A 12,297-nucleotide genomic window follows, 5' to 3' on the forward strand; every position below is an offset into this window, starting at 1 on the left:
ATTGAAGGATAACGCTGCTCACCACCATTGAGCCACAGTGATAAGGTTTACACAAGGTCTGGTATGGTTTGGGGTTGATTTATATGTACGGTTGTGTTAAAAGGAACTATTTTTATAGACGTTTTTTTTTTTAAATATGCGTGAACATGTTGGCAACAGAAGTGGCGTTTTGCCCCAGCCATTCAGACGAGTTAACACGCTTTAAACATTGAATTAAAACCGAAAAGCTCATTTATATTCCAACAGCTGACTGCAGAATTCAGAACAGGATCACGACCGTTTCAGAGCAACAGGTGTTGAACTTTAACAGGTAATGTTGGCATAGAAAATAAACACAGGTAGGTACGTATTCAAGATTGATTGAAGGCTTTAAAAACCATACACCCCTAGGTGGTCTAGACCTCTTTTTCCCTGTGTTTGAGTCGTTGTAGGAACCCCAAACTAATTCCAATACTTGTGTTTATTTATATGTATTTTTTCAGCAAAGTCTTGGGGGGAAAAAATTATATCTGCAAAGAAAAATCACTTTAAATATATATTGTGATCATAACTAAGAAAATCCAGCATGATTATGAGCAAGGTGTATCAAAAAGAAGTCCTCGAGTAAAAAAAAAAGCATAACACAAACTAATAGTGCACCTTTTCAGAATGATTAAGACCTAAAGCATCAAAATAAACACAACAATAAACACAATCCAGGAAAGCATTGGCATGTTATGAAGCATATTCAGTCAAGAAAACATGTTTTTTGGTTCAAAAATGGAATTCACAAGATTTACGATATTTTAGCAATTTAAATGAATTGAATCGACTTTGTGGTTGCGGAGATATGCAAGGTGCCGTTTTTAAAACACGCTTTTTTTCAGCAGAACGAGAGCCGAAATGGGGCTTGGTGCTGATTTTAAGACGACACCTACATGTTATGTTTTCAGCAGCTAAGAGAAACCACGGACACGTTTGGCTGAACGTCTCCAGTTAACACCACTCCAACTGGACTGATCAAAATGCTTACTTTTGTAGTACCAAAATGCAAAAACTCATTATGTAGTTGAAAGCATGTCATGTATATAAAGGCCACCAAATATTGGGCCACTCTTTAATGTACCCATTCAGCCCGTAGATTTTGACTTATTTAGGCTGCATGTGCAGTTTGTGGTGGTTAACGCTCTGACTTGGCTTGACAAGTTATTGCCCTCTGTTGGACAAACAAATCCATAACCCTGCCTCATACAAGCAGGAAACCAAAAGCTAAGAATCCTTAACTCTTTTCTGCAGATCTTCTACAACTTAAGTGTAGCCACTACAAAAAAAAAAACCTTCCTGTGTGGAAAAAGGGACGGCCGAGTGCTTTCAGAGACTATGAGCCAGCAGCCCTAACCTTTCTGGTCACACTCCTGCTGAGGGCTTTCAAGGACCCTTTCATTTGCATCTCAAGCCCATGTAGGTGTGCATTGCCCTGATATTGCTCCTTGGGGCTTTCTCTCGTGGAGATAAGCCTGGACACATGGTGAAAGCCATGTTCATTCTCTATCTCCTGTTCCTTTAACAGCTCACAGTCCTTACAGCCCAGAAACACTCCTATTTCAGTGTGGCGCCATGTGTGTTAGAAGATGTCTTTGATCTATGAAGTATAATTATTGCTTTGCTGTTGAGTTGAGTTGCACTTTACTTTATCCATGTCTGTCAAATTGTCGCCACTTCATCATTTTAAACCTATGACACATTTGTCTGAAATTGTCGTTCCTAGCGTAGGAAATCTTGAGCTATAGCCAAAAACGTGTTTCACGAGGTCACAGTGACCTTGACTTTTGACCGCCGACCACCAAAGTCAAATAACTTCATCCTCGAGTCCGAGTGGAAGCGTGTGTCAAATTTGAAGACATTTCCTCCAGGCCTTCCTGAGATATTGTGTTCACGAGAATGGGACGAACACACGGACACAGTCAGCTACTGTGATGCAGACGCTCCCTGAGCTACATGACCAAACAACATGATGTCATGAAAAGATATGTAAATGAGTGAAAAGGTTATGCTTTAAGAGCCAAACTATGAATATTGTGTTTTGTTATTAGTGAAAACAAAAAGGCTGGAGTTATAGAAGTTTAGTGGTTGATGAAACACCAAACAGAGACAAACAAGCTGCACTAACTTTTCCTGATTGGATTATGACATTTTTGCAATGTGCATCAGCCAACTTTAAGCAGCACGGCATGCTTTTTGGAGCCTAAAGGAAGTTGCCACCTGCATGAGAGGTGATGCAATTCACCACCTTATTGTCTTCTGCCCCTTATATTAATGCGCTCTCAGTATCGCTGCAGAATGCATTGCATCGAGGAACCCCTGCAGGCACAATCATTTCTCATTTTTACATCTAATTTGCAGGACGAATGAGATGTCGGACCGGCCGGGAGAGCAGGACACCAGCAGGGATAATGAACCGGTCCGTGAGGGATCATGCTGCATAGATATCTGTGCGACCTTTAGTGGACTGTTACTATTGTGCCGGTCACCTTCCTGCGTGGGTTAAGATTATGACGTGTTAGCTGACGTGCTAGCTTGTAGGGCTGATAAAATCCCGTACTGCGACTTTCTCATGAGTTTTACCTTCTTTTTTTTTGGCATACATCAAGTATTCATACACACGTACATCACTAATATGATATCCAAAATGAGGGAGCCCCTCAGCAGCCCAACAGCATGAATGTCATGCTAGCTTTACTTGCATGAGGGGCGCCTGAAGGTGTGTGTTTGGGACACACACACAGGTACATTCTCCACCTCTAAAACAGCCATTTACTGATTTCCAGAAAGTAGCATTATTTAGAAAGATAAAAAGCAAATCTCAGGGTATATTAATCCAAGTTTTTATGATATATCGGCAATTAGTTGCTGTTCGATTGTTTGTAAATGAGTACAGTGATGCACAGAAGCACTGGGAGTTCAATAGAAATATCGTGTTTTTTGTGTGTGTATTGTCCTAAATTATAAATTCACAAAAGCAAACACACAAGAGGAAATAAAACCACATTTAAAGCAGTAATCATATGTGTATTATGTCACAGTAGGAATACTACAAGGAGGCTTAGATGATCAAATCTGCAGTATTATGGCTGTACATTTGATGTATTCCCCAAAATGATCACAGTCTGCCGGCTACAACGCAGCCTTCAACCTTAAATCCGCGGCGAGAAAAGATTGAAAGCGTCTCCGTGCCGGAGCAGCCGCCGGCTGAGCCGATGACAACTTCAAACAAACAACGGAGATCATGGAGACCCGGCGCCGCCTGCTCGGGCTATAAAGGGTTTCAGTCTCAGGGGGGGAGAATCTTCATGATAATGACATCACATTTCACCCCAAGATCCACACAACATAAACACACACACACACACACACATAACCCACCCTTTGCATAGCTCTCCACACCTATTTTAAGAACACAAAGCAAACAGCAGGCAAAAACAAATCGGCCGTCCAATATCCAGTTTTGATAAACAACCTTGACTGAGAGTGAAATCCACAATAAAACCCTCAGTATTCACATAACTCTGAAGCGCTCACACTTCTACATAAAACCCCTGAAGCTTCCACTCACCACCTGCTACTACTATTTACAATCAATAGCGATCGCAAAGATAACTGTAATAATCACACATGATTGTCACCACCATTCTTCTTTTTGCTCTCTGAATCCACAGCTAGAAATGTCCTCAAACTATTTTTCGAATATATAAACACAGTAATGTTTAGTGCACAGAACACAGATATAGAATAAGAAGGAGCATAATAGCACCACTGAAGCACGTTGGTATTATGTCATAGTGCGTGGGAGGAATACGCTAATTTGCCTAATTGACCAAAGCCAGATCTCCTCACATCCCGGTGGCTGGGATGAGATCAGTGCCGCCGTGCTATACAGTGTTTACGTCTTTTAAATATTAATATCTCCGCGGAAAAACGGCGCAGAAAAAAGAATCCGCTGCTGTTGGATCAGCGAGACTCTGCAGTCTCCGGCCCCCTCCTCACAGCCCCACCATATAATAATACATTTAGTTTTAGACATTTATATTCATATATTCCACTGCTTTTGTGAACTAAGTCCTTTTGGTAAACCAATTTCCATCACCAAAATGTTTCGTCCACATGAGAAAAGGTATGTTTTCACAAGAGATATGAAGAATTTTTAAAAATCGAACTTCAATTTTTCAGCTTTAAGGCCATATTATCACTTTACACTGACAATTGTGCCTCATTATATAGAGAGATTAGATTGCTCTGCAATTTTAGATGAAACACATGGGTATGTATCTCATATGCAAGTGCCTTTAAAAAGTGAATTTAAGAAATTATGTGAAATCGAGAAAAAGGCCTAAGACCCTGAAGGGTTAACTAACCTCAACACCTTTACCATAATGCGTCTTCAAACTTTTGTTGGGGTATAATCATATATACATATATATCATCCCATATATATATATATATATATAATCATATAATATGTACAAATACTGCACTGACATTAAAAACAGCTTGCAGGAGGGTTGTATGTGATAAAGAGGCTCTGCAGTCGAAGAAAAAAAGACAATTAAGTAAAGTATTAACTGTGTGTCTCTTTGTGTTTATTTTGTAAAGTTCAGGTTTTATCATAATTATTTTTTGTTTCATGGTTTCGTGAGCCCCAAAAGGTCACGAATCTGTTACGGTTTATTCTCTCTGCTAAAAGATTACTTGCTAAAACATTTGCTTTAAAAGAGACACTTGACATTTTCTCGAGATTTGTGGGTAAATCGGCGGCAGTCGGTGTGAATAGCCAACGCAGTTGAGCCGCACGCGTCTCGACTTACCGCCGCCTTTCAAAATGTCTTTTGCGCCGCAATAATTGGGAGTCGAGGTTGCAAAGTGTTTGTGAATTAGGGGCTGCCTCGTGTTCGCATGAGTGCACCATAAACATAACCATATCGCTGCCAGGGTCTGCGGTTACAATGAAAACACGTATATTATATTATTTAATGCACGACTTACAGTTTTGATAGTTGTACTTTTTGTTTAAGTTAAATCCACACGGATGAAGATGTATAAAACATACAATGAGCTTTACATTAGCGTTGAGTGATGATAACAGTCTTGTGACACAGAAAAATAAATAAAGTCTCAGAAATGATAGATTTTTTGTAAGAATAAGAAATGGAAAACAAATGCAATCATCACAAATCTATACAAGGTATTTGCGTATTCAAAGCAAGATTAACATTAAGTAGGCAAAAGTATTAAGCTCCAAACTTTATTCCTAAATTATAGATGTGTGTGACACACAAGACCTTCCTGCTCCTAATATTCATGGATTTTTATGGATTCTTCCAGGTGAAAACGGATTCATAACAGAACATCCACATCAACGCATGCATGTGCAAACAGGTGCTACAGTAAACAATGGCAGATGGGGCAAGCATACGTTAACAGAACCAGCACACATATTGAAGTGCAGCACATTAATGCATAGTCTAAAAATAATACCGTGCATGAGTTTCCTTTTCCTTTCTGCTCTTTTTTCTCCTCTTAGTTCCTGCAAAGCCAAAGATCATGTTCCCTGTAGCTTGCTTTATATATTCTAAAAGTTCAGCTAATCCCTTCCACCTTATTTCAGAAGTAGTGCAGCCAAAGCAGTCTGGAGCGGCTGCTGCTCCACAAACTGGATATCAGGTATGAGAAATGTTTCACCCTTAAACCTCTCAGCTCTGCATTAGTAGGAAGACGTTCCTCCCATAAGGAGCAGGAAGAGCGGCGGGACCGTCCTGACATCGGTTCACCTCTCGTGGACAAAATAACAGCAAGTGTACATACGCCATCTTAAGAGCAGAGACACAACAGAAAAGATGCCACATTAGGTTCATTTTGAGATTATTGTGTAAAGCAATTTATTCCAAAAACTCTATTGCAATTTCTTATCCATGCTTAAATGTTTTATATTTCTAATTCTTGTTTCTGCTGTGGTTTAGTCTCCTTTAAGCCTTTCATGGTAACCGTCAAACTCTATAATGTTGTAATATAAACACAGGTTATGATCTCATTCTTTTTTTTTTAATATTTGATATTTTATTTAGCCATTTTTACAGTTTAACAAACAACCTTCAAAAGTAAGAAGGAATATCAGGAATTAACCATGCATCTGGCCACGTGGGCCATAAAGAAAGAAAACAAATAAAAAATGATTTAAGCAGGTAAATAAGTAAAAATAAGAAAATACTTCAAAAGCGTTTCAAGATGGCGTCGTAGATCTAAGACTCTCCTGGTCAAATTAAGAAAAAGCCCCACCAACGACATCACATCTCATTCTTACTAGAAATATAAAAAAGCAGCATTTCTACTGTTCGTGAGTTCCTTTTAAAAATATCTAGTTCATATTCTATTCACTGCATTTCATTTCCTTGATGCTATTAGTTGATCAACATCACCAACCCACACAACTGTGTCCCAGAGGAAGTGCTGCGCACCTGTTCCGGTGCCTGAGAGGGAAATATGAAAGGTTGGTGGGGCAAACCAAGGCAACATGACTGAGATAATTACACTGAGCATTCAGCACTTTGTTTCCATATTCTGTGTCTCTGTTATATGGTGTGTTTATTTATTAATATACCATATATTGATAGAGTTAGGTGCAGTGCGCCATCTGCTTGGAACCAAGAGGACGAGTAATTAAAACACGCTGGCTGCTTAATAGAATTCAGCAAAAAAACAAATACAATTTGTGAGACGCTCTCTTTTATGGTTTTTACCCCTCTGCCAATTACAATTCATCCTCAGCAGCATTCAGTAAATGTGCACGTTGTGATGAGCCAAACCTGATAATACTAATAATGAAAATTCATGGAGGAGGAGGAGGAGGAGGAGGATCTATTTGAATAGACACACATCTTCCATGACGCCAATACATTAAATATAATTCTAAATATATGTTTTTTGCTTTGTGTTTATGCTTTAAAAAGTGAGCTGTGACTGTACGCATGGACATAGATAACACAGTGGTCTTCAGCACAACAACCTCGTACACTTATAGAGCACATTTAGGTTTGTGTTATATATATATATATATATATATATATATATATATATATATATATATATATATATACAGCTCTATGGAATATGCAAGAATATCTCCAAACGTTAAAGTGCAATAAACACAAGCTTCCATGCTCAATGAATCAAGCTGAATAATTATAGAGCTGGAGTGAGAGGAGGGACCCATAGTGGGTCATTTCCTGTCTTCACCTCTTTTACCCCAGCAATTTAATGGCGAACAATTGCGAATGGTTTGCATTCAACTAAATACTGAATATCTCCTCAACCCCAAGGTCTATTTGAATCATTTAAAAAGCTATAATGTACAGAAAACCCTTGTGAATATAGATAATACGTTCATATATGTGTTAGTGCTATATTAGTTTATGATAGTACACAGAAAAGCAAAACAAATTATATATATTTCTCAAAAGAAAGGTTGTTAGGCCTTCCCACTCATGCTCATTTAAAGGGATTTAAAGTGGAGAGAGAGAGACCTTTTTTTGCAAAATACTAATTTGTTGATATATAATCTGCGGTTCAAAAATGCTCCATTGTTGAATTGAACAGTGAAATCAATCACATCAAGTGTAATGATACACTATCAAAGATTTCAGCTGATGTCTTTCGCTGTTCATGGTTTGGGTAATCCATTTAAAAGGACTAAAAACACTATGACAACATTTTGAAATGAGAAGATGCATAACACTTTTCTGCAAGAAACCGATTTACCAAAACAAAAACATGAGAAACAATTTGGGTCTAAAACGAGTAACTATCAGAGAGTAAATATAAAGAGAGAGACTATTCACGCTATTCAATGCCACATAGAAAGAAGACTATCGAGCAACAGACTGAAGAAAAGCTTATACTATAATATACACCAAACAATAACAACAATAATGTAAATGGACAGCATACAGCCTGGCAAATACATAAACTGTTAAAAACTGTTGACGTTAAAATGGAAATCAAAAGATTTCCGTAGGAAAATGACAATGGTGAGGGAGATCCACCCATAGGGGACTCACTGAAGGCTGCAGCATGGGGTTTAATAAGACTATACATATTAAGAAGACCAGAAAGGGACCATCTAATACGTTGACCTCAGATATGAAGGATTGAGGACAGGAGAACACATAAACAAAGGACCAGACGATTCATAAACTACTAGATAGATGGGTGAGATATTGGGTCCAGAGTGAGAGAAAGATGCAAGATTCATAAAACAGGCATATTACGAGCTGGGCTCTAAATCCACCAAATCATTTGCCGGAAGGCTGTGCACAAAGTACAGGCTTCCAAACACCACTCACGACCTTCAGGACCCCTTAACACACATATTGAAGAGTGGCCAAAAAGAATTGTCTACACAAACTTCTACAGAAGATGGGGAATAAATGAGGATATTTTTCTAGATTGACCCTGAATTTGGAGAGCTACAAAATATGAACCATCACAGCAGAAATATCACGGGGGAAAGAGTTTTTGGGCAAGTTCAAAACAAACACGTCTCCAGGCGGCGCCTTTTTCCTGTTCAGTGGAACGAAATATTTCAGAATGAGCTGAAAAAAAAGAAGGCAAGACAACCCCGCCGTGAAAGAGGTTGAAGAGAAGGAGAACTGTAAAAAAACAACGACAAAAATCCATTCTACATATCAGTCGAGACTGAAACGCTCACACCAGATTTAATTGACAAAGAACAGACGGGGTTAATAACCGTATTACAATAACTCTACATGCGATACCAAGGAGTCAGTCCTGCATGTAAGCATGCATTGACATTGACTAGCGACCTGTTCAAAGTGAAGGAGGCTCGGTAACTTCCTCTGTTTGCTCTCAATACTGAACCATTTGCCCAAGAGATGCATCAAGATCTGGAACGGAGCCGTTGTGGACAGCGGACATAGAATCGTCCTCTTCGTGGATTGGGGATCTTGAGAAATGTAATTAATATGCAGGATATACATTGAATATTTCAAAAATTCATCTATTCGATGATGCGCCTCCGAAAGAGAGTTTTAATATTAAATGTGATTGCAAAAATCTATCAAACACATGGGGCTGTATACAACAAAACAATTATTAATGTTGTATGTGGCCAATTATAACCACATCAATCAAAACACAAGGATATAGAACGACGGTCCACATGGATTTTTAACAGATCAAATCAGAGTGATGAAAATGAATATCTTGCAGAGGGTATTGCATTCATTTCAATCCACACCAATAGAGGTACCACTGAAACGTTGCACAGTGGGATCCATCACCACCTGGATGTATGTCGGGAGGGAAGCCAGAGTCTGACACACAACTCTCCACTTTCCAGATGTTAAGATATATTTCTATGCAGCCTAACGAGGACCACTAATTAATTGGTGTGATGACAGCGTTACAGATCAGACTGAGACATGCATCCCTGTCTACGTCATCAAAATGCACTTCTTGGGAATATTATGTGAGAATGATTATCCAATTATTAAAATATTCAAGTTAGAAGTCTGGTTCACAAAAAGAGCATCGTGAATTCAAACCAGGGACGTGTGACTCAACATTTAGGGAGAGGATGAGAAAGGGAATTATGTGTGTACCGTTATTAAAAAATACTTAAAAAAAAATTTGAAGGATATATTTGCACTTCCAAACCATGGCTTGTTAAAATATCTTCAACTGATTTTGAGATTTACAACACAAAAGTAAAAAGTAGAGGCAGCAGAAGAACACAATTATTATTTCTTAGTAACTTTGTCATAGCTAAATGGAAGGTCAGACTAAAACTACATTTCAAGTGCAAAAAGGAATTGAACGTGACATTTTTTTTAGTAGATGACCGGCACCGTACGTGTGTAGCATTGCAGACATAGATGTATTTAATTGGGAAATAAATTGTAATAGCCTAACTTAATTATAACTAACATGGAAAGCAAACAATGTATAATCAAACAGGCTGGAAGAAATGCCACCATACAGATATCTTTGGGAGTTTCTCAAAAGTAGAGCCATTCTGGGAGAGAGTGAATTCAGAATTGAATGAGGTATTAGGAAATATAATCTCCAAGAAGTGTTCAATTTTATACTGGGGCAATATAGCTAAAGTGGTGCTGCAAGAAGATAATGACTTGGTCAAAATCCTCCTCACAGCTGGCAGAAAGCCCATTACAAGAAACTGGCTTTGGAACGGACCAACTAAACGTAGACGGGGGTTTGTTATGGGACGAGAAAAATCACTTATTCCTGAAGAGTGAAGGAAGATGAGTTCAACACAAATCAGGCTAAAAAACAAAGACCTCGACACTGTGTGATTTTATTGACATTAATGTTATTGTATACAAGTTGTACCCGGCATATCTAGTTGTACTCAGTGTACTCCTCTTAATTCTGTATTTATTAGGCAATAAAGAGGAACGCCTTGTTCCCTCATAGCTTTGCGAAACTTATTTTTCCTTTTTTTTGGTCTGAACTGTGTGCCAATGGAATTGTCAATGTATCAGCTGATTGATGAATGAAATACAGATCTGTTTATAAATGTTTTTTTAAGTGAAAGATTCTAGCGCATATATAGCTGCTATTGGTAGAATGCTAACTGTATATATCGGTGAACACTTGGCGCTGGACGTCATATAATACACGGCAGTGACACACCTTTTACAAAAGGCCTAATCTTGAAACCAGCCATTTCGAAGAGGTATACATTTCATAAATCCAAACTTTGTTTTCCTTCCTCTTGTGTTCGGGGCGGCACTGACCCGTTTCAGGGTTTTAAATGCATAAGAGAACCACGTAAATGTATTTATTGCATCAACGCTTTTTGAGGTCAGGAACCTCTATTTCAACAAAGTAAAGCAAAAAAAAAATAATTGCACTAAATTATGAAATGCTCTGGTTGAAATGATGACCTTTGTGTTGTTAGGGTCGGTTTTGACCCAGTTATAAAAATAAGATTAGCTTGATTGGTTGTTGTTTGTTTGACCTTTCAAATCTATATGTTGTGTTATGACTTGTTCTGCTTTTCATTTTGTGTTTGTATTAAAGTTCTCTTGCTGAAAAAAAATGCTTTTTAGCCTTTTTCTTGAAGTAAATATATATGGGTCGAAATTGACTCGTAACACCATAGATGTTACTATAGTTAATAATATTAAAATGAAAAAATAAATAAAACAAAAGTATTTAAGAGATGTGTTCTAATACCCCTCAGTAATAGTCAGGTAACACAACAACCTTTTATTTATTTATATGATTCTCTTGAGGTTAATTTTAACATTTATTTAATTGAAATGGAGGTATCCTGACAAAGAAAAGGCCCAGAGGCTCACACCAAAAATATTAAAACATACAACAATATGTTCATGGATAAGGAAGATAACAAGGTCACCAAGAGATGGGAAACACATTGGATGATGGATAATTGTTTTTAGTGTATTTTACAGCTGATTTAAGACATGGGTCAAAACCGACCCGTTAACATAAGAGATGCTAACAGAAAGCTAACACAAGAGGAATGTTAAGTGTAATTGAAAAACCCTATACACATGTTAAATACCTTAGAAATGAGAGAAATCACATGCAGTACGGAGCCAAGTTCAGCATAATTCATTCCATTACATCCACAGCATAAAAAGAATCAATGAATTTCAATATCCATGTCTACTCAAATGCAAAACTCCTTGTCCGTATCTGCTCGCTCAAGCAGCAAATGCAAAATCTGAGCTACTCACTCAGACACTCGTTGGCGGACTCCCCGGTGGCCCGAGCCCAGGGCCGGTCCCGGTACGACGGGTGACAGCGCTGGCAGTCGTCTCCCACCGTGTGATGCTGGCAGGAACACACCAGGCCCCGATGTTCCACCTCATCGCACTCGCTGGCGTGACCGTTGCACTTACACCTTAGACACAGGCAGATAGTCATGTTAGGGAGGTAAGGACTACTTTTCCTACTCTCCCTCTCTCTGCTCACTGACTCAGGTGTAGACAGACTAATGCACACGGTGAACGGTGTTGAAGGCAGAGGAGAGGGCAACCTGAGAAGGTATTTCCACCTTAAGGAGTTGTCACTTCCTATTAGCTACCACGGGCGTAAACGCGGCTCCAGATCATTTCCTTTTAGCGACCGCACTCTTCAACTGTGCACTCTGTGGTAATACGCTCACTATGTCCAAAAGCAGAAGACACAGCATCAAGCATGTGTAGACGGGTGAGTGTTTACCGACACGCACACCTATATTTACCATCTGTCTTTTTG

At 38.7% G+C, this 12,297-nt stretch overlaps 1 protein-coding gene across 1 annotated transcript in view; it reads right to left on the reverse strand.

The window, feature by feature from the left end:
- The window catches only part of lamc3 (laminin, gamma 3), a gene marked incomplete at its 5' end in the record, with an annotated part of 97,584 nt that overhangs the window by 61,050 nt on the left and 24,237 nt on the right, over positions 1–12,297 (reverse strand). Inside the window, one exon of the mRNA XM_079235073.1 lies at positions 11,775–11,941. Within this exon, the coding sequence (XP_079091199.1) occupies positions 11,775–11,941 (167 nt within the window). The remainder of the gene's footprint in view (positions 1–11,774; positions 11,942–12,297) is intronic.

The sequence above is a fragment of the Taurulus bubalis genome (assembly GCF_910589615.1).
Source record: "Taurulus bubalis genome assembly, chromosome: 19".
NCBI classification, from domain to species: Eukaryota; Metazoa; Chordata; class Actinopteri; order Perciformes; family Cottidae; genus Taurulus; species Taurulus bubalis.